Source organism: Lepus europaeus, chromosome 4 (assembly GCF_033115175.1).
Source record: "Lepus europaeus isolate LE1 chromosome 4, mLepTim1.pri, whole genome shotgun sequence".
NCBI lineage: Eukaryota > Metazoa > Chordata > Mammalia > Lagomorpha > Leporidae > Lepus > Lepus europaeus.
Window position 1 is genome coordinate 123,273,088 of NC_084830.1, and position 19,771 is coordinate 123,292,858.

Consider the following 19,771-nt stretch of genomic DNA (forward strand, 5'->3'; position numbering starts at 1 on the left):
GCAGTGAAGCAGGTGGAGCTGCTGCTGGTGTTGTCACTGGGCCAAGGGAGATGCACTTGCTCAGCCCAGGTGGCAGGTGTTGGCATCCAGGCAGGTGCCCTGCTGAGATGTCCCCAACTTGCTGCAACAAAGCACTGCATCTTGGGTAGTAAGGGCTGTGGGGGAAGGCGTGGCAAGCACAGGAGGAATTTCCCTGAGGTCAAATCATGGCTCAGACAGGAGCAGCTTGCAGGCAGTGACAACTGTGCTAAAGCAAAGATCAAGGCAACAATTTCTAAACGCCAAAGAAACCACTGGGAAGTGAGTGGAATCATTTAATGAACGATTTGTGTCACACTCCATGGCACTGGAAAGGAGTTTTATGATGTTCTACAGATTTTACTTTATCTAGAGGATATGTTTTTAAAGTTTTGATTCACAAATTAGCTATGGTACCATCACTAAAGTGTCTGTATTTCACATCCTCCCTAAGTGACAGAGCTCATTGGCAAGTATGCTTGGGCTCCAGAGCACAGCAAATACGTGCCGAGCCAGTGCTCCACGGGAGCTGATGTTTTCCTGTTCTGTGGCTGCAGTCAGGTGGCTGAATGTTCTCTGTGAGGTCTTTCAGATCCTGGCCCATTATCATTCGAGCGTCCACTGTCCTGTTCTGTCTTAATGTTTGCCTCCCCAGAGCAGCCAGCCACAGGCAGGGAGCTACTGCGTGGGTGCAGCCAGTTTGAGCACAGCCCAGGCAGAACCACAGAGCACACGAGAGGCTGGTCAACAGCCCAGGCTCTGGTGACCAACGGACCCAGGCTCTAAGCATCGCCCCGCCACAGCAGTGATGTCAATCAACCCTCTGAGCTTCAGTTTCTCCCTCTCCAATGACAACAAGAAGGGCTATCTCAAAATGTTGTCAAGTGAGTAAAATCAGAAAGCACATGTAAAATGCACAAAATGTTCCTGGGGTTACTTCTGGGTTGTATCATCTGAATTTTACTATCTTTAACTTGTTTGTATTGCTTAATTCATGTACCATGAACATCTACATTAAAAAACCACAATAAAGCCAATTTAAGAAAAGAGCAAGGAAGCACAACACAGGGTACTGACCTTGCTCATTATAGCACCTGGAGAAAGCTACAACCAACTCAGGAAATGTTTCCGATCCACTGGCCCTGTCTCAATAATGACAGTGACTAGTCCTCAGCTGGCACTTCATTGCACTGTTACTGGAACACTACAGGCAGGTGTTCCTTATGTTCCCATTTCACAGAGGACCAGACCCAGGCACAGGAAAGTGAGGGAACTCGTCCAAGGCCACAGTCAGGATGTGTACCTGGCCTGGGGAGCTAACATCCCCTGGGAGTCAACATCCCTTGGGAGTCCAGCTTCAGAAGTGAGCCAGATCCTCACCCCATTCCTTCACTGCCACCTTCAGCAAGGGTACAGGGACCCCGCTGACGTCTCTCCCCCTGGGAGTGATCTACTGATGCCAATCAATGGAGGAACACCTGCACGTACAGTGGAAGCGTTGCTGCTGACAACAGAGCAGGAGTAAATTTGGCTCGGGTGCTATCCCCAGGGGCAGGGGTCCTCAGCGAGTTTGTCCCTGTTGCTAAGGGCTGCACTGGCTTCTCTGGGCACAGCTGACAAATGGTGACAGCCCAGAGGAGCAGGACAAGCCCCGGCTGCGGAGGTCTGCATGGGGCCACCTCGCAGCTCAAGGAAAGCCGTCCTCTCCTGGGGCTGTGAAACTAGTGGGCTTCCAGACCTTACACTCCCTGTGTGTCTTACTTCTGCAAAAGAAAACCTCACAGCTGCAAATGCCAAGTAGGAGCATTAAAAATATATTCTCATTTTCTATGGAAAAGGGCTTAAAGTCCCCTTGCCCCTCTCCAGGTTCCCGAGCCCTGGTATTTTTATTTCCCTCAGGATAACTGCTTTGGAGGGCACCTGCAAACTACAGCATGGGCCTCTCTGCGGAGGGGATGCTTTCTGTGCCATGGGCAGCCACCAGCAGCCTTTGGCGAGAGGCGCGTGGTGCACAGGTCAGCAGACTGCAGACAGACCCCGGGGAAGAAGGAAAGCCTCAGAGAGCCACCAGGCAACTGACTCAGGGTCACAGATGGCTGAGACTTCCCGCCTCCCAGGGCCATGGCCGGAGGACGGGTCAGGCCTCCCCAGGCAGCTCTTCCTGGCACTTGGGTCACTATTCGGGTGGACCACAAGGACTGAGAAGCAAGCAGACCAAAGCTGCCTTTTCAAGCCCACGCTTTGTGCACACTTATTCAGGACGCAGTGCATCTGAGCGGATGCGTGCTCTGTTTCAGACAGTCCCCGTGGTCTCCTCAGCTGAGCGGGGCGATGGGGCCTTCCCAGGACAAGGGAAGGAGGGCATCTCCGGGGCAGAGCGAGCTTTGTGGGAAATGGAAAGGGGAAGGGGAAGGAGGCAGCTCAGATTCTAGAAAGGGACGACAGGGATCGTCCAGTTCAGGGGTCCGTTACTGGAGTTGACGGCGACGGATCGCCTGCTGGGCAGCTTCTCAGGATGCTCGCGCAGAGAGCTCAGGCTGCTGCCAGGCCCAGCTGGGAGAGGCTGCAAGAAGGCCTGACCAAGCCGCACAAACTTGGCACCTGGCTAAGACGGAAACAGGGTCCCTCGCTGCTCTGGAGACCTCGGCCTGAAATCAAGGCGCTGGCAGGGTCACACTCCAGCCGAATCCAAGGGGGACCCCTTCCTTGCTTCTTGCAGACCTGGTGGCTCCTGGGTGCTCTGCGGCTGACGGCAGCACCACTTCCATCTCTGCCTGTTTTCCCTGGCTTCTCCCCTTTGAGTCTATCAGTGCATAAACCTCTCTCGTTTCTCTTACAAAGTCCCAGTCATTATGTTTAAGGATCGCTCTGAATTCAGGAAGATTCCATCTTGCAATCCTTTTAACCATAAACACAAAGGCTCCAATCCTCAACAGGGTTACATTCTGAGGTTCTGAGTGGCCATGGGTTTTAGGGCACCATTCACCCCAGCAAAGTGGCACAATGATTTGGCAAGCTTGATGCAGCGCCGGGACGGGGCAAGGGATAGTATTCATGCCTTCCACCTGCCCTCCTGATCCAGCCTCACAGGTGACGGAGCTGGGCTCCAGACCATGAATGGGTCATGGCTAGTGCCATATAATCAGGTAAGGCCACAGCAAATAAGAATAAAGGAAGAACAAAGGAGAGGTGGGACAGGGGATCAGGATGATCAGTTCTGTTGTTATGGATACTTGGGAAGAACATATTTGCATTTGAAACCATCGTCCACAAAAAGGGTCCAGATGGGCCAAGAAAATAATTTGTCAATTAGCGTGAAAATGTGGGAATACAGGAAAAATGAATCACATTGGGGCTGCGGGTGCAGGGTTGTTAGTTTTTTGTTTTTTTTTTTTTTTTTTTTTTTCTGCCAAAGGAATGAGAGCTCTTGTCACTGGGCAAAGCCTTCCCGGACTGGTCACGGAGAGCACCGTGCGTGCGTACAGATGCCTGCTGGTTGCCATGGTGAATGATGCTGATCTGCAGAGATGAATAACGTGAGCGTTGGGGGCGACAGTGGGATTACTCAGTGGTGAGAGAGACATCGAGGAGAGCCCAGAGTGGAGGAGGGAGAAGGGACCATTCCCTCTGCTTTGGTCCACCCGGCCTCGGAGGGCAGAGCTCCCACCAGATACACTGCAAGCAGCAGGTAAGAGACACAGAGGCTCTTCTTGGCAATGAACATGGAGCTGTTTCTCCTTCTACGTTCTGCCTAGGCAAGGGCCAGCTGATGATCAATGGTTAGCTGAAAATCAGGGGAGGGTGCTTAGGCACAGAGGAAGGAAACTACGTAAGGGAGATGCACTTGGTCTGAAAAGCTGAGGATGCTACTAGCTCCTTGCAGGAAGCTCTTCAAAATGTCTGCTGTAGGGAATCCAGTCCGCAAAGACAGCCAGCAGCAGCTGTGAGGCAGAGGGAAGCGGAGAGATGGTGCGCCACAGGAACGGGCTGCTGATTAGACCCGCTGGAGGGCTGACAGAGGTGGCTGCCCGTGCAGTGTCAGTGATGGATAAGCTCTTTTCACTGTGGTCGGAAGGATGTTTGCGGGGATGCGCGGGAAGGGCAGGAGGTAAACACTCAGTCTCCTACGCAGTGGCCTTCCCTGGGAGGGCCAGGCACAGCTGGCTCCCAGCTCTCCTTCTCCAGGCTCCGGGAAGAAATAAAGGGGAAGGCGCCATTCCCTTTCCTAGCATTTTAACTCACGGTCATCCCGAGAGAAGGGAAACACGGACTAGAAAGCTACAAGCCGCAGTCCACTTCTCTGCAGCTCCCCACCACCCCCGCCACAGGAACACCGGCACACAAATGGGATCTGGGAGGACCTGGGGGCAGAGAAAGGCAGGTGGTAACAGGAATCTGTGTGGCTTAATACCTAGTTGGGGTTAAAAATCGAATTGACCATTTGTTGCTATGCCACCGCCTTCTAAAATGAAAGCTTCAGTGTTCCATGTCTGTGAACATGCACAGGTGAGGCAGAGCTGTCCCTGGGTTTCTGAGCAGGGGAGGTTCAGTGGAGAGGAACTGTGCCTCTCACAGTTAAAGACAAACTAGAAAACATGAAGCCGGCTCTCCCTTACAAGTGAGAGGGCTGGCAATCTGGAAGGGGCACATACAATGGTCTGAAAAAACAAAAAAAACAACAACAAAAAAAACAAAAACCCAGCAGCTGGGGCTTAGTGTGTGCACTTCACCACATTCTGTTACTACACTCAGCAGCCTGGTGTCTGGACATGCAGTGGTTCAACAGCTTTGTGTTTAACCTCAGTTTGCTCATCTGTAAAATGGTGATCTGGCTGAAAGGACGTGTGGAGAGTAAAGGAAATGTGTTACTGTACGGGAAGCACCCAGCATGGCCTGTGACGCAGCAACCACTCACTCACTGTGTGGTTCTCATCATTGCTAATATTCACAGCATCAGGATTATCATGTAATAGTAGTTGTGCTAGTACTAGCAGCTGAGCAGCTATGGAACTAATTTCCTAGGGCTTTGAAAACAAAACAGGCCAGCACTGCGGCTCGCTAGGCTAATCTAGTCCCAGTTGGGGCACCGGTTCTGTCCTGGCTGCTCCTCTTCCAGTCCAGCTCTCTGCTGTGGCCCAGGAAGGCAGTGGAAGATGGCCCAAGTGCTTGGGCCCTGCACCTGCATGGGAGACCAGGAGGAAGCACCTGGCTCCTGGCTTCGGATCAGTGTAGCGCCAGCCGTAGCAGCCATTTGGGGGTGCACCAATGGAAGGAAGACCTTTCTATCTCTCTCTCTCTCTCTCTCACTGTCTAACTCTGCCTGTCAAAAAGAAAAACAAAACAAAACCAACTGCCAACGAATGACAAAGCAAATCTCTATTCCGTGGACAAAAGAATTGGGAAGGATAAAAAAAAAAAAAGGCAGTGGCAAGAATGTTCTAGAACTGGGCTCAGAGTATTTGGAGCAGAAGCAGCTGGGCAACAAGGGTGATTACAGATGAAGCAATTGAGTGAGGGGAGGTCACGGACCTATGCTGACTAAGGTGGGGCCTCTGAGGTCTTATGGATAGTACATGTGCTTTGTTCTCCCCAAGGGAGAGTAGTGTTGTATGTAATGGATCTCAGCCAGGTGGACAGAGCTGGGGTTCTGTGGGTGCACATTTTATGAAGCCTGAGGGCCACCAGCTGTGGCATAAGACAACTGCAATGCGAATTTATCTGCCACTTCCTTGCTATGCTTAGCTAAGTCAAGTCACCTCTTGTCTCCATGTATTTGTCTATAAAATGAGGGCCATGTTAGTGCCTGTCTCAAGTGCTCAAAAAGTGCTAACTATGACTGTGATACAGAACCATGGGGAAGTGACCCTTGACTGCGATTCTGGTTCCAGAATCAGGATGAACATCGAGGTCGGGAACGTTTCCTGTACGGGAGCCATCATCTCCTGGTCGTCCTCAGAGCCGTGCCTGGAGGACTACTACCATGTCATGTACAGGCCCAACTGGAACAGCATCTTCTCTGGCTATCTTCGCTACAGCTTCCACCATGAGGAGAAGGTGCCTCGAACCATCAGCTCCGTGGTGCTGGAGCACCTGGCCCCTTCCACTCTGTACTTCCTGTGCATCAGCTGTAAGAAGGCCACCTTCCCCTACAGGCATTACTGCACCATGTTCCACACCCTGGAGAAGAGTCCGCTGGCTGCTGGAAGCTCGCTGGTGGACCCCCAGATTTCCCTCTGGGTGCTGATGTCCATTCTGCTGGCTTGCTTCACGGCTGTCTTGGCCTTCATCTGCCTCCAGTTCTGGTGCATCCGTTGCCATGAGCCTCGATGGTCTTACAGAGCTGGCCACATGGAGGAAGCCAATGGTTTGGTGAGATGGCCGGAGGAAGCACCAGCTCTTGGTCAGAGGGAAGACGACCTTCAGGGGCTCCCCCTGGTGGAACTGCCACGCAAGAATTCTGGCGCTGGAGCGGACCCGGAAGCTGCAGCCAATCAAGATGGCCCCTTGGATGGGGGAGACTTACGGGGGGAGGGTGGTGATCAACACGCAGTACCGCCTGGCTGCGGGGAGTGAGAGTTGGGAGGGACGGCCCTCATCTTGCAGCCCAAAGCCCTGTGCACTGTAGGGCTTTTGTAAAAATTGTGTCCATAGACGACTCCATCTCTATCCTCAAATGTCAGTGCCTCATGGGTCCCCTGGGCTGGAGGAAGGCTGATGGGAAAGCTTCCCACACTGGGGAACACTCATCCTGCCCCCATGTGCCAAGGCTGGGACACGTGTTTCTGCAGCAGTGTCCGTGCAGGGGGCCCAATTAGGAACTGAAAACATCATCTTAACATTGGAACAAACATGTACGTATCCTAGAGTAGAAAATAGAAACCTGCATGACTTAGGTAAAACCCAAGCTTGGAGGAAGTGTTGGAGTGGCAAGTGGGCTCCTGGAGCTAGGGTTTCAGAGGGCTGCAGTTCATGTTCAGCATTCTCTGCCACTGAGGGCATTGTTTTGGGGAAAGTGTAAAACTTATTCTAGAGCATTTCCCAAATCCCAGGCAATCTCACACCACCTCATACCCCGTCCGTATTTTCTTTGAGCCATAAACAACCTCTTACTATTAACACTGCTCTTTGAATTTTTAAAATTCAAACTTCATTTAAACTATAGTATTATTACATACATGAAGATGAGTACCACCTTCCTGCTATAAACAGATAGGAAGAGATTTAAACATTAATATAACAAAAACAAAATAGTACTAAATGTGACTTAGCTGCTACTGTCTGCCAATGACTCTGAGCTTAAGATCTTCTGGTCTCTTGTCTGTGATTAAAAGGGGGATTATCCATGGGTGGGGAGGTATTAACAACATATTAGCACTTAAGTCTTTCTCTTGAAAGAGAATTAACAAGGGAGGTGCTATGTGTGTGCCACATACACACTGTCAGCCTCCCTTGATTGGAAGGAATCACCGAGAGCTGACTGGCTGCTCTGGAGATGTTTGATTCTCCCCACAGCACCCCGAAGGCCTTCCGCGTGCCCCCTATGGATGTGAGTGGTAGCACACACACTGGTGAGTTACGCTTGTCAATCCATAGCAGGACTTTTTCTATCACTGTTGTGCTCACTGAGTCAGTTCCTCTTTTAGGTCCATCTGTGCTTATTTTTTCTTTGTAAATGGAATCAAAAGTGGCTATTTTTATTCCACCAGAAAGAAACATGCTGGCCTTGCTTTTGGTTGTTGACACATCTCACCCCTTTAGTGGCATTCTTTCTTCTCCCATACAGAGAACTCTCCTACACATCCTGTGGTTCTGGTGAGACACTGCACATTGTTTCCCTGCTCCCACCATGGCTGTAGAAATGGAAATCCAGGAGGGCAGAGCTTATGTCTGTCTGGCCCCTGATGTGGCTTCATCATTTGGAATCCAGCCCTGCACTTGGCCTACAGTGGGTGTTTAACAAATGGGAAGGAGTGAAGGTTTAGGACAGGGGAGGGTTTGGGAAGGTGTAGTCAGCATTAGGATGTGCCTGTGTGCACAAGAGCAGCAAAGAGACGCGAGCAGACCTGTCTCAGCTCTAGCTCCAGCCATCTGCGATTTCCTTTAAAGCTCTAGTTTCCAACTTTGTCCTGCCTGCAAATCCCTTGTGTTCACGGAACACAAAATCCAAGGATCACAGTACGACACTGCAACTAGTCAACTGAGAAACAGGAGTAGCTGGGAACCCAAGGTGAGAGGCCGCGCAGACCCATCTTCCTGCCTACGTTGACGCATGTTCAACAGCCCCGGCTCAGCATCCGGCCCCACCCATCTGTATCCATCCCACCTCTGCTTGTGGTGAGCAAATAAAGATGAATATACTCGCAGCTGTTTCTGCCTGGATCTCACTGCTGTCTCTTCACCTCCACACTATCTGGCTTTGTTCATTCCAGGAACACTTTGCTATTTGGTGTTTCCCACTCACCCTCTTAAAGACAGGACCAGACAGGACTACTCACCTTGGAGCCATAGAGGTAATAAGGCTGGACGTTGGCGGGTTTGTCTCGTTGTGGTTCTTGGGTGAAAGGAATGGCAGTCCGGACAAAACTAGCAGAAGAGAAGAGATGAGGAAGGGGTGAACCGGGTCCTAACGGCATTACTGCAGGTACAGGAGACACAGGAGCCCTTCTTGGCCAAGGCCACCTTCACCCTGGTGCAAGTGCACCGTGTCTTAGTTGGCTGCACATACCGCTGCTAAACTCCCTGACATCCTCCCATTTAACACCGGCTCCTTTCCATGCATGGGCTTAGGGCTCCTCAGAATGATAGGAGACAAGTAAGTGAACATAGGGAACGAGAGCTGGGTCTGAAAACGGCCTACCCAGGGCCTCTGCCTCTCCACCTCCCATTTGGTTCCTCAAGAGCAGGGTTCAGCTAACTCCTACACAGCAGCAGGTATTTCCAGCTTTGCACGCAGGTGCTCTCTGCTGCCAGTATTCAACACCACTGCTGTAGCACAGAAACAGCCACAGTTGACAGCAAATGCATGAGCGAGGCTGAGCTCCAGCAAAACCTGGTGAATTTCTCATGATTTTCACTTGTCCACAAATAGTGGTAGTCTTTGGATTGTCCCCATCCCCTCCCCCGCCCCAACCATGGAAAAAGGTCAATTTCACTCTGAGCTCATGGGTTGTATAAAAACAATTGGCAACTAGATTGGTCTGTGGCCCATAGTTTGACACCCCCTGGTCAAGAGCACTGAAAGTCCTACATCTCACGAAGCTGGAAGCTGATCTCGATGTGGATGCCTTCCGCCCCTGTCCATTCATTCAACACATTTAGTTAATCACGGCCCTGAGCCAGCTCTGGGGACACTGAGAGGACCAGCAGACATGCCCTTTTTCTCACCATTTCCACCAGGTTGTAAACCTCTATGGGAATAAGGGGACTGGGTCCTGTCTCCACCTCAGTACCCAGCCCAGGACTATGCGCTCCTGGACGGAGGCAAGTCCCACTGTGGCAGGCAAATGCATGTTTGTTTCACGTTTGTGTTCAGATTTGGAAGCTCCTACAAATGGACAAGCTGACCACACCACTCTGCTTTCTCAGAGTTCACGGATGCATGATTCAAACACGGCCTGTGGAGCAGTGCATGTCTGCACCTATGTCATCTTTCACGGCACCAGCCCTCACTGCTGGTTTTGTCCTCACTAACCTCTCGGTTCCTTAGAAATCTTGCGTGGACTATCTGGCTCCTACCTCTTTGCCTTACCTATTCCTACTCAGCCTTTGTGGCTCAACTCCAGTATTGCTGCCTTAGAGGAGGAAGCCTCCCATGGGGTTCACGTAACTTCTGGGACTGGAGCAGGCTGTGCTGTCCCCTCTCTCGTGGCCCTGTGGGCTTTTCTTCATTTCCTCATCATTGTCTGTGATGGTGCACTGGTAGTGTGATAGGTCCATCACGCCTGGCCTCCTTCCCATCACAGCCCCCTGCCTCTAGTACAGAGCCTGTATCCAGCAGGGGCCCGAGAGACACCTGTCATAGGAACAAACTGACAGGTGTTCTGGGGCCTGGTGTGGAGAAGGCAGTCGTCTGCTCCCTTGGCTCCCTCTAAGCCCTCTTTGCACAGGACTCCCTTACCGGTTTGTGGACCCATTGTAGCAGTAGTTGGGGAGGAAGTCAAAGTTCAGCTCCCAGAAGACGTGCAGGGTGATGCGCCCGTAGGGGGCTGACACGTTGTGATTGGCCTCCCGGAACATGGCATCGAAGCTGTCCAGCGTCATGTGCTTACAGAGCAGTCGGTGCGTGAGCCGGTTAATCTCCAGCAGCCATTCCAGCTCCTGCTCAGAGAGAGAGCCCACAGCTGCTGAGGGCCACATGCAAACCTCGCACACAAACACGCATACACGTTTACCTTTCTGAGTCCTTGCGTGCAGGTGAGAGCCTCTCAGCCAGCCACCTGACCTCCTACATGGGCACTAGACACCACCCCCCAGGGCCATGAGACAGTGTCCCCTTCTGAGAATAGACGGAACAGCCAGATTATGCCAGGGCAAGTGGAGGCTGGGTGGGTGGGGCTGCATGTCCACCTCCTGAAAGGAGACCGCTGGTCGTGTGCAATCCCATCTGTACCCTTCAGGTAGGAAGTATGTTCATTTGTTTTAAGTTCCTGTACTGGTAAGGAAAAAGCTGCTCCCTTGGTGTCACCAGAAAAGTCAAAGAGGGGCTGGCTCTGTGGTGTAGTAGCTTAAGCCTCCATCTGTGGTGCCAGCATCCCACATGGGCGCCAGCTCAAGTCCCACCTGCTCCTTTCCAATCCAGCTCTCTATGGCCTGGGAAAGCTGTGGAAGATGGCCCAAGTGCTTGAGCCCCTGCACCCACATGAGAGACCTGGAAGAAGCTCCTGGCTTCTGGCTTCTGGCTTTGGATCGGCACAGCTCCAGCCACTGTGGCCATTTGGGGAGTGAACCAGTGGATGGAAGACCTCTCTGTCTCTCCCTCTACCTGTAACTCTGCCTCTCAAATACATAAACCTTTATAAAAAAAATCAAAAGTGAAAGAAATCTGTGACGTGCATTGCTAGCGGCTACATCTTCACTCTGCAGAAAGCATTAACATGAACTACCACCTATTCAGTGGTTGCCACTGGGCTGAGCCATGGGAAGCCACTGCTTTGGTAAGGTCAAAATGGCCAAATTTTGGCAATTCCATATGATGCAGCCTAAAGCCTGTCAGTTTCCTATGTGCTACGCCATTTAAAGCTCAAGAAAACCCTAAGAGGTCCATGTCACCACCATCCTTACTGTATATATATATATATATATATACAGTATATATACGTATATATATGTATATATATAGATGTGTGTGTGTGTGTGTGTGTGTATATATATATATATATATATATATATATATATATATATAAACTGAGGCAGTTTCCCAGTGCTTGTTCTTGACCGCACCATACTGCACCCTTTACAGCAATGCTCAGAGGCGGCAAGGGGAGTACGTGTCCTCTTCTGAACCACAGGCCCCTTGTTCACACAGGGGTGGGCAAAGCATGGCTGGAAGTCACGGGCATACAGTCCGCAGTCAGCAGATCCCCCCGTGTCTCCCACCTTCCAGCAGAACGTGTGATCACAGCGCGTCACCTACATACCACGCTGCAGTTGCTGGGAAATAAAAGGAGAGTGAGACCGTTTTGGCTCCCTTGGGTCTCTTGTCCTGCAGCTTCTCAGTCATGGCTATCAAATGGAAGTAAAACACCGTCTCGTGCAGAGACGGCATGATACTGCCTTGGTTAAGCCGTCTTTGGAGATAGGTATGACTATTGTTGTTTCCTAAAGGGGAAGACTGAGGCTCAGGTTAAGTAACTCGCTAAAGGTCACACAGGGAGTACATAGCAGGACTCGGCTTGCGATCCAGGAATTCCGGTTGTAAATCGTGTGTTCTTGGTCCCCATGACACAGTTCCTGGAATAAAGATGCAAGAGCTGCCCTGCTACTGTGCCTGCGAAAGCAGAAGACAGCCCAGGTACTTACGCCTTTGTCACCTGTGTGGGCTACCCAGATGGAATCCTGGGCTCCTGGCTTAAGCCTGGCCCAGCCTTGGCTATTATGGCCATTTAGGGTGTGAACCAGGGGATGGAAGAGCTCTCTCCTTCTCTGAGTCACTCTCCCCTGCAAATAAACAATTTTTTGGGGGAAAGATGCTAAAGTCCTTGGAAAGGCAAAGGCTGGAAGAACATCGGCAAGGGAAGCTCACCAGGGTTCGGCCACGTGGCGTGGCCAAAGGGACATGGAGCTCAGGTGCTCACGGCCACAGGAGGCAGCCTAGTCACAGGGCCTGCCTGGAGTCCAGAGGGTGGTCTAGCGGGGAACCAGGCTACGCCTTAATAGTCTCAGAGCTCTGCTCTGCTGCAACTCAGCTTCAGAGCTGGGAGACGCACTCGCGTGGGGAGCGAGTCTCGGGGGTGGGCTTCTGTGCCAGACTGGGGAGTCCCTGCCTGGACAGAGGGGGAGCTGCTGCTTCAGGTACCCCACCCAACTGCCGCCGCGCTGGAAGCAGGGCTCAGAGGGCTGCTCCTCCAGTGTCTCAAAAGGAGCTCAGGATCTGGCTTTCAACTCCAGAAGGACAGCCTAAGGGCAGGTTTTTAGGTGTTGTACACTGCGCAGTCACCAAGCGCGGAAATTCAGATTCAACTTTCTGTTTCTGTCTCTTGGGGCCAGCCAATACCACATGGGCCGCCTCTCCGAAGTGGTGGCCAGAGCTTCTTCCCCGGGGAGTCAGAGACCTACAGTGAGCCCCAGGAGTGCCAGTTAACCCGTGCTGGGAAGCTCGGGCAGGAGAGGACTATGGGCTCTTCAACTCTGGCCCTGGAGGTCACCCCCAGTGTCAAGTGTGCCCACAGGGCCTGCAGCCAGCTGAAGGAAGCACGGCCCACCTGATGTGCTCTTCTGTCACCTTGTCACACAGCCTGCAGTCTGCCGGGGTTCACGTTCAGCCTCAGGTCCTGCCCGGCCTCTGTTTAAAGCTCAGCTGTGGCAGACGGGGGTGACCAGCTCCCAGATGACTACAACCTCTCCTGCGGCTAATGAGGCTGCCTCCCAGCTAGAACGGAGCCTTCAGGGGGAGGAAAGCTGGGGTCGGGGGGGGGGGGAGACTTCTGGGTTTGCTTCTGGAAGGAGGCAGAAGCTTCTCTGGCCAGGTGAGCAGGGACACCCTGATCCACTGGAGAGCACCCCTGGGGTCTCCCCTCACCCACAGGGCTTCACAGGAAGTGGGGGCTCCCATGGAGGCGGCAGCCCTCTCCTGGTTAACAGGGTCTCTCACTGGGTGCTCTGACTTTGCTCTCAGCTTAAAGAACATTCAGTGCCTCTCAGGGAACGGGAAGTGGCCATGCAGACGCAGGCAGACACACACACACACACACACACAGGCACAGATCATTTTTTCCCTAAGAGATGCTCATTACTGGAAAGCTTGAAGATGGAGACAAACAAAAAGGAAGAAAACAAAACTCCCACCACTTGGAGAGTCTCACTTTGTTTCTGTAGAAACAAAGAAAAGCATGATTTATCCAAATAGAGGTGGTGCAAGGTTTCCTAGCAGAGCGCTGCTCTGCAGTTTCTAGAATTCTAGGCTCGAGCTGTAGCTGGGTGACTCGGTTGAGGCCTCCCCAGAAAGGCTGCTTAAAGCTGACTGGGGTGCAGGGCACCACAGTCCACATCTCTCTTTTACCCTCTCTCATAAGCTGTTACTTATCAAAAGCTTCCTAAGCAGGAGGAACTGTGGGGAATCTTCCAGGTGGTATCTCATTTTATCCTGACAACCCTAGGAGAAGGGTTCCCACTATTTGCTATGTCTTGCAGTGAGGAAGACAAGCTAAGGTGCCCAGTCACCCAGCTCAGTGAGTGGCAGTGGCAGGGGACCAAGGTCTCTGTGAGTCTGGACTCCTGGTTCTCGGTCATTCTATTTCTACCATGTTGTCCCCTTTAGAAAGCAAAACAAACCAAAAACTATGTATTTGGGAATAGTTTTAGACTCAGAGACATGTTTTAAATACACCATGTCCTACATATCTTTGTCCCAGTGTCCCTGATGTCAACACCTTGCATAACCATCGCACCATTATTGAAAGTAGGGAATTCACCTTGGTTCAGTACTGTTAACTAAGTGGCAGACTGCCCAGCTGTTGCCATGAAAACCATTCTTTTGTTCTAGTATTCAGCTGATCCTAGAACCCACACTGTCTTCAGTGGTGTTTCCTTATTCACCCACAGCTCCTAACCAGTTTTACTGTTTTCTTCTCTTTAATGACCTGGGCACTTTTGAAATTTTTTTTTTTTTTAAAGAATGGCATTCAATTTGGGTTTATCTGATATCTTCTCATAAATAGATCAAGATAGATAGAGATTACACATTTTGGTAAAAATACATGATGGCAACAAAAATACATGCATCTTATTACTGCTAACATCAATCTTGATTCTTGGTTAACATAGTGTGACTGTTCTTGATTGTAAAGTTACTATTCTTCCATTAGGCATTAATATCAGAGAAGACAGTTTAAGACTAATTGATTTGTTTCTCCGTGTAATTTTTAAATAGTGGTAAGATATATATAAAACCATAAACTTCACCACTTTTAAGTGATTGGTTCTGTGGTAATATGTACATTCACAGTGTTGTGCAGGGATCACCAGCACCCATCTCTGCAACAGAAACTCCTATTCCCAGAGGAAACTCTCTATCCATGAAACTCCCCTTTCCCTGGTAACTACCATTCTGCTTCCCATCTCTATGAATTTGCCCAGTCTGAGAGTCCAGCAGAAGTGGAGCAGGCCTATTCCATGCCTGGGCATCAGGAGGACCAGCTACACAATTTGCAGAGTACAGCACAAGATGAAAACGTGGGGTCCCAGATTAGAAAGCTACTTAGAATTTCAGGATGGTGAGAGCAGACTGTGCAAGCCACTGCAGAGCCTTTCTGAGCCCTGTGCCCCTACATGTGCAGGAAGCTGACCTGTTGCATAACCTGCCCCAATTTCTTATCACTCACCTGCTTGCTGGGCTCGGCAGGATGCTCAAGACCAGCCGTGCCTAGGAGCTGCCCATCTCTGGAGAATGCCCTCTGCTCCCACCCCCAGCAATCAGGAGCACAAGGTTATCCTCACTCTGTTCTGGTCTGTCTCTCCCTGCTGCAGTCAGGCGGGGAAGGGACTCACTCCTTCTCACTGTCAACAACGATCCTCGCAAGGTTTCCAGCCTGAGCAGGCCCAGAGCTGAAGCCCTACCAGCCCCCAGTCTCTTACCACGATGGAGGTCAGGTCCTCACTCTCAAAGCGGCTGATGGCCTGGTCCAAGGATTTATACATAGCAGCAGAAATGCGCTGGGTGATGAGTCTATTCAAGTCAATGGATCTACCCAACAGCTGAGAAGGAACAGAGACAGAAATTTACCTAAGATTCGCAGGTACCTGACCACTGAATGGAATGCATTGGCAGGGAACTGGATTAAAATGAGAAAGGCCATTATTGGGACACAGGAGCAGCCCTGGTCAACAGAGCTGTCAGATCTCTTGAGGACGATGACTCTGTGTTGCTTTCATAAGAGAACGAACTTGTTCTTAGGAGACGCAGGCCAAGGCACCCAGGGGTCATGCCATGCTAACTGTAACTTATTGTCAAATGGTTATGCAAAGAGGATAGATGTTAACACCCTCCCCCGTCCCACTGTGCATGTGTGAGAAAAAGGTGCACAGGAGAAAGGGAAAGGGAACCTAATGTGGTAAAACATCAGTCATCATGGGTCTGGCTACAGGGTACATGAGGGTTCCTTCTTCCAACTGCCCTGTGGGCTTAGATAGGACAAACTGAGGAAGATCACGGCCAACTCAGGCCGGGGGAAGAGGCTCAGGAGAGGCTCTGGCACCCCCTAATCGCTAAACCCAGCCCTGAGGTTGCTCCCGCATCGCTCCTGTGCTCAGCCCAGTCACCACGGAGCAGCAGCTACCCTAGCCACGGCCTCCTTGGAGCTTCTCTGGGGGTGAATTCAAGAGCAAGAGGATGAAAGGTAATGACAGGATGGAAAACAGCCTCTGGTACCTGCCACAGCGACACCCATGGGCCTCACTGCAGGTGCTTTGCAGATAACAATAAACATTTATTGATACCTGCTGTACACACTGGACTTTGCGAAGGGCCAAGTGATTAGTCTTAACTATGATTTCTTTTTCTACTTCCCTTTTAGGATACACTTTCCACCACTGACTGGGGCCCCTGACAGCCATCTCAGGCACACATGAGGGCCCGGGTATTAGTAACCTGTGGCTAATTCTGACCGCATCACGGCTGAAGGCCAAGGCTGTTGTGTACGCTCCCACAGGGCCCCTGCAGGTGGCAGAGGTGCAAGTCTCTACTTCCCTTGCATTTCCCAGAGCAAAAGGCACACCCAGGGCCTCCAGGGCCTTCCTTTCCACCAGGCATCTTCTCAGGCTCAGGCTCGCCCCTCGTGAGGACGCGGACCACGTGACACAGACAGAGCACAGCACGGAGGCTAGCCTGTGGCCAGCGTGGCAGGTGCAGGGCTCCAGCAGGCAGGCCCGACACCATTAACGCCGGCTGGCTGGCTCACGTTCACATTCTACGTCTGGAGTCAGATGTGAATGGAAAGTAGCTCCACAAAACAGAACCACACTTTCCACCCTGGGGTTGACGGGACACACTTCAGTTGAAGGCACTGCAGCCCTCCTTCACCTACGTCTCCGTACTGCTTGGGGAGAAACTGACCCCGCTGTGGGTGGTGGTCCCCACAGCAAGAGGTGGGCTGCTGCTGCTGCTGCCGATGGCAAGACAAAGGCTCTGGCGGCCACCACTCGCCAGAGGGGGGCTGGGCGTGAGGAGGCTCAAACTTGAGTCAGAGGAAGGAGCTTCTGCACGGCTCGCACGATCCTGAGGCTGCGTTACCACCCCCACACGCCCCCTGTCCTGGTCCCTGACCCCACACTAACTCCTCCGCTTCCCCCTCCCGCCTGCCCACTGCACCTCCCCCGTAGCTTTCTCTCCCGGTACCTGGACATGTCTCTGTTTCAGCAGCGTTTCGTAGCGGTTGGATGGTGGGTACGGAATGATGACTCCGTAATTCTTACACTCCGCTCTGAATCGTTTATCCAACAGGACGCTGCAAGGGACGGAAGTCAAGTCAGCCCAGCGCACATGGCGGTGGACAGTTCTCGACAGCCCAGTGGTATCTATTTCAGGACACAGGATCTACCACAAAAGGGAAGTCTCCATGTCTTAAACCTGTTTTCTGCTCTTGAGCAAAGTCCACCAAATTTCCTTCCAGCCAAGGAGGCTCCATGTGTGAAACAACTTTTAGTTAGAGGTGGGCAGCACAGTGGTCAAGCCATTTTCCTCTTTTGTTCAATCACCATGAAGGCAAATGAGTGGGTGCTTAGTGTACCCTGGACACAGGGTAGCTACCGGGGACACAGAGTGCTCGTTCTCATGGAGCCGGCATTCTAGCCAAGAGAGACTGGTACCGCAGGGAGCAGAGGAAAAGTGACTTCCGACAGGAGCGCCAACCGGGCACGTGCGTGGGTGCATACACACAGTCACTGTTAATCTCACAACCAAGCCCGGGGTGAGGCGTACTTATCTTGCACCCTGCGGCAGAGACTGCGGAATAATTAGTGCTTTGGAAATAACGGAGTGGGTTCGCGTGGGGTTAGGAGGTCAGGGAAAGCCCCTCACTAGAGGTTTTCTAGGACTGAGGTCTCGGTGGCAACAGGGGAAAGGTCGGGGGAAAACTGTGACAGATGCAGTAAGGTTGGTGTGCATGGGAAAAGCAGTTGGCCTCTGTGGACCACGGGGAGGGCGTGCTGGGAAGCACGGTGCAAGCATGAGTCTAGCACGCTGGGCTGGGCGCTGTAGCACATAGGAAGAGGCAAGATCTGCTCTGGATGCGATCAGAAGCCTTTGAAAGGCATTATCTCAATAGGCACCGACCAGGGTCGCAGCATCAGGCACACATGCCGATGGAACACTGGAAATGAGGATGGGCCAGACTGATACGTGCGTAAAATGCACTCTTGATTTCTGGATACTTAAAAGACAGACTTAAAAATGCCTGTTCAATATTTTTATGTTGAATACCTCCTTGATATTATGGTATTTCGGCCAGGTTAGGTTAAATAAAATAATTTATCTAAATTTTCATATTTCACATAATTATATAAGTAAATGTATATCATTATATAATTAATTACACTTGTTTCTCCTTTTCTAACTATGGGCACTAAAACGCTTCACACGCCATATGTGCTTCCTTCGATGAGAGCATCTTACTTCCCGGAGTCAGGACCACCCAGGTCACTCCAGTCTCGTGTCTTCTCCAAATCTCCCAAGTGTGCCAACTTCTCACCCTCCTGGAAACCACTGACCTTACCAAGGAGGGTGTCAATTACACTCACATTTCAGATGGGGATATTTTATAAACTACATACACAGAGGACTCAGAGTTGTGTAAACCTGAGTTTGTTGGACAACTGATCAGTTTATCTGGAACCAGGGTTGTGTTACAGAAACTGGAAGCCTAGTTCACTGTTACAATTACTGTCTACAGGATCCACTGATCCACTGACACCTATTAGGCAGCCATTTTTTTTTTTTTGAAGATTTCTTCCTTTACCTGAAAGGCAGAGTTACAGAAAAGCAGAGGCAGAGAGAGAGAGAGAGGTCCTCCATCTGCTGGTTCATTCCCCAAATGGCTGCAATGGCAGGAGCTGGGCTGATCTGAAGCCAGGATTCTGGGGCTTCTTCCAGGTCTCCCATATTTGGGCAGGGGCCCAAGGACCTGGACATCCTCCTCTGCCTTCCCAGGCACATTAACAGAGAGCTGGATCGGAAACAGAGCAGTGGGGACTCGAACCAGTGCCCACTTGGGACGCCAGCACTGCAGGTGGCGGCCTTACCCGCGATGCCACAGCTCTGGCCCCTAGGCAGCTATTGTGTCAAAGGCTGCTGTGTCTACGCTTCCCCTGACATCGTAAGTACCATCTGAGCATCCCTAATCTCAGAACCTCAAATGCATAAAGCTTTGAAGTCTCAAAGAGTTTCAGTGCTGATGTGACATCAGAAGTGGAAAATTTTTGCCGGTGCTGCGGCTCACTAGGCTAATCCTCTGCCTGCAGCGCCAGTACCCCGGGTTCTAGTCCCGGTTGGGGCACCGGATTCTGTCCCGGTTGCTCCTCTTCCAGTCCAGCTCTCTGCTGTGGCCTGGGAGTGCAGCAGAGGATGGCCCAGGTCCTTGGGCTCCGTACCTGCATGGGAGACCAGAAGGAAGCACCTGGATCCTGGCTTCAGATCGGCGCAGTGCGCCGGCAGTGGCAACCATTTGGGGGTGAACCAACAGAAGGAAGACCTTTCTCTCTGTCTCTCTAACTCTGCCTGTCAAAAAAAAAAAAAAAAAAAGAAGTGGAAAATTTCACACTCTGCCTTCTGATGGGTCACAGTCAAAATGCAGATGCACTAAAAATGTAGGATAAAATTGCCTTCAGGATATAAGGTGCATAAGAAACAGTGAATTTTGTGTTTAGATCTGGATCCCAAATTTCATTATGTGTATGCAAATATCCCAAAATTTAAAAAAGCAAAATCTGAACCATCTGAGCATTTCAGATGAGAGACAATCTATCATATGTGTTTTCTCTATTTCCATCATTTAAGAGTCACTCACTTTATAGTTGCACATCTTGTGTGCCCTGCACATTCACT

At 51.2% G+C, this 19,771-nt stretch overlaps 2 protein-coding genes across 3 annotated transcripts in view; one reads left to right on the top strand and one right to left on the bottom strand.

Moving 5' to 3' along the window:
- The window catches only part of CYFIP2 (cytoplasmic FMR1 interacting protein 2), a 129,496-nt gene that overhangs the window by 39,208 nt on the left and 70,517 nt on the right, over window positions 1–19,771 (bottom strand). Inside the window, exons 20-23 of one of the 2 annotated variants that reach the window (XM_062188771.1) lie at window positions 17,069–17,177; window positions 15,313–15,429; window positions 10,136–10,335; window positions 8,514–8,601 (exon numbers count right to left, since the gene is read on the bottom strand). In XM_062188771.1, the coding sequence (XP_062044755.1) occupies window positions 8,514–8,601; window positions 10,136–10,335; window positions 15,313–15,429; window positions 17,069–17,177 (514 nt within the window). Of the gene's footprint in view, window positions 1–8,513; window positions 8,602–10,135; window positions 10,336–15,309; window positions 15,430–17,068; window positions 17,178–19,771 lie in introns of both variants that reach the window. The other variant, XM_062188770.1, reaches the window with a different exon arrangement.
- On the top strand, window positions 5,914–6,591 carry FNDC9 (fibronectin type III domain containing 9). The gene has a single exon (XM_062189691.1). It carries the CDS (start codon window positions 5,914–5,916, stop codon window positions 6,589–6,591), a length of 678 nt encoding a protein of 225 aa, XP_062045675.1.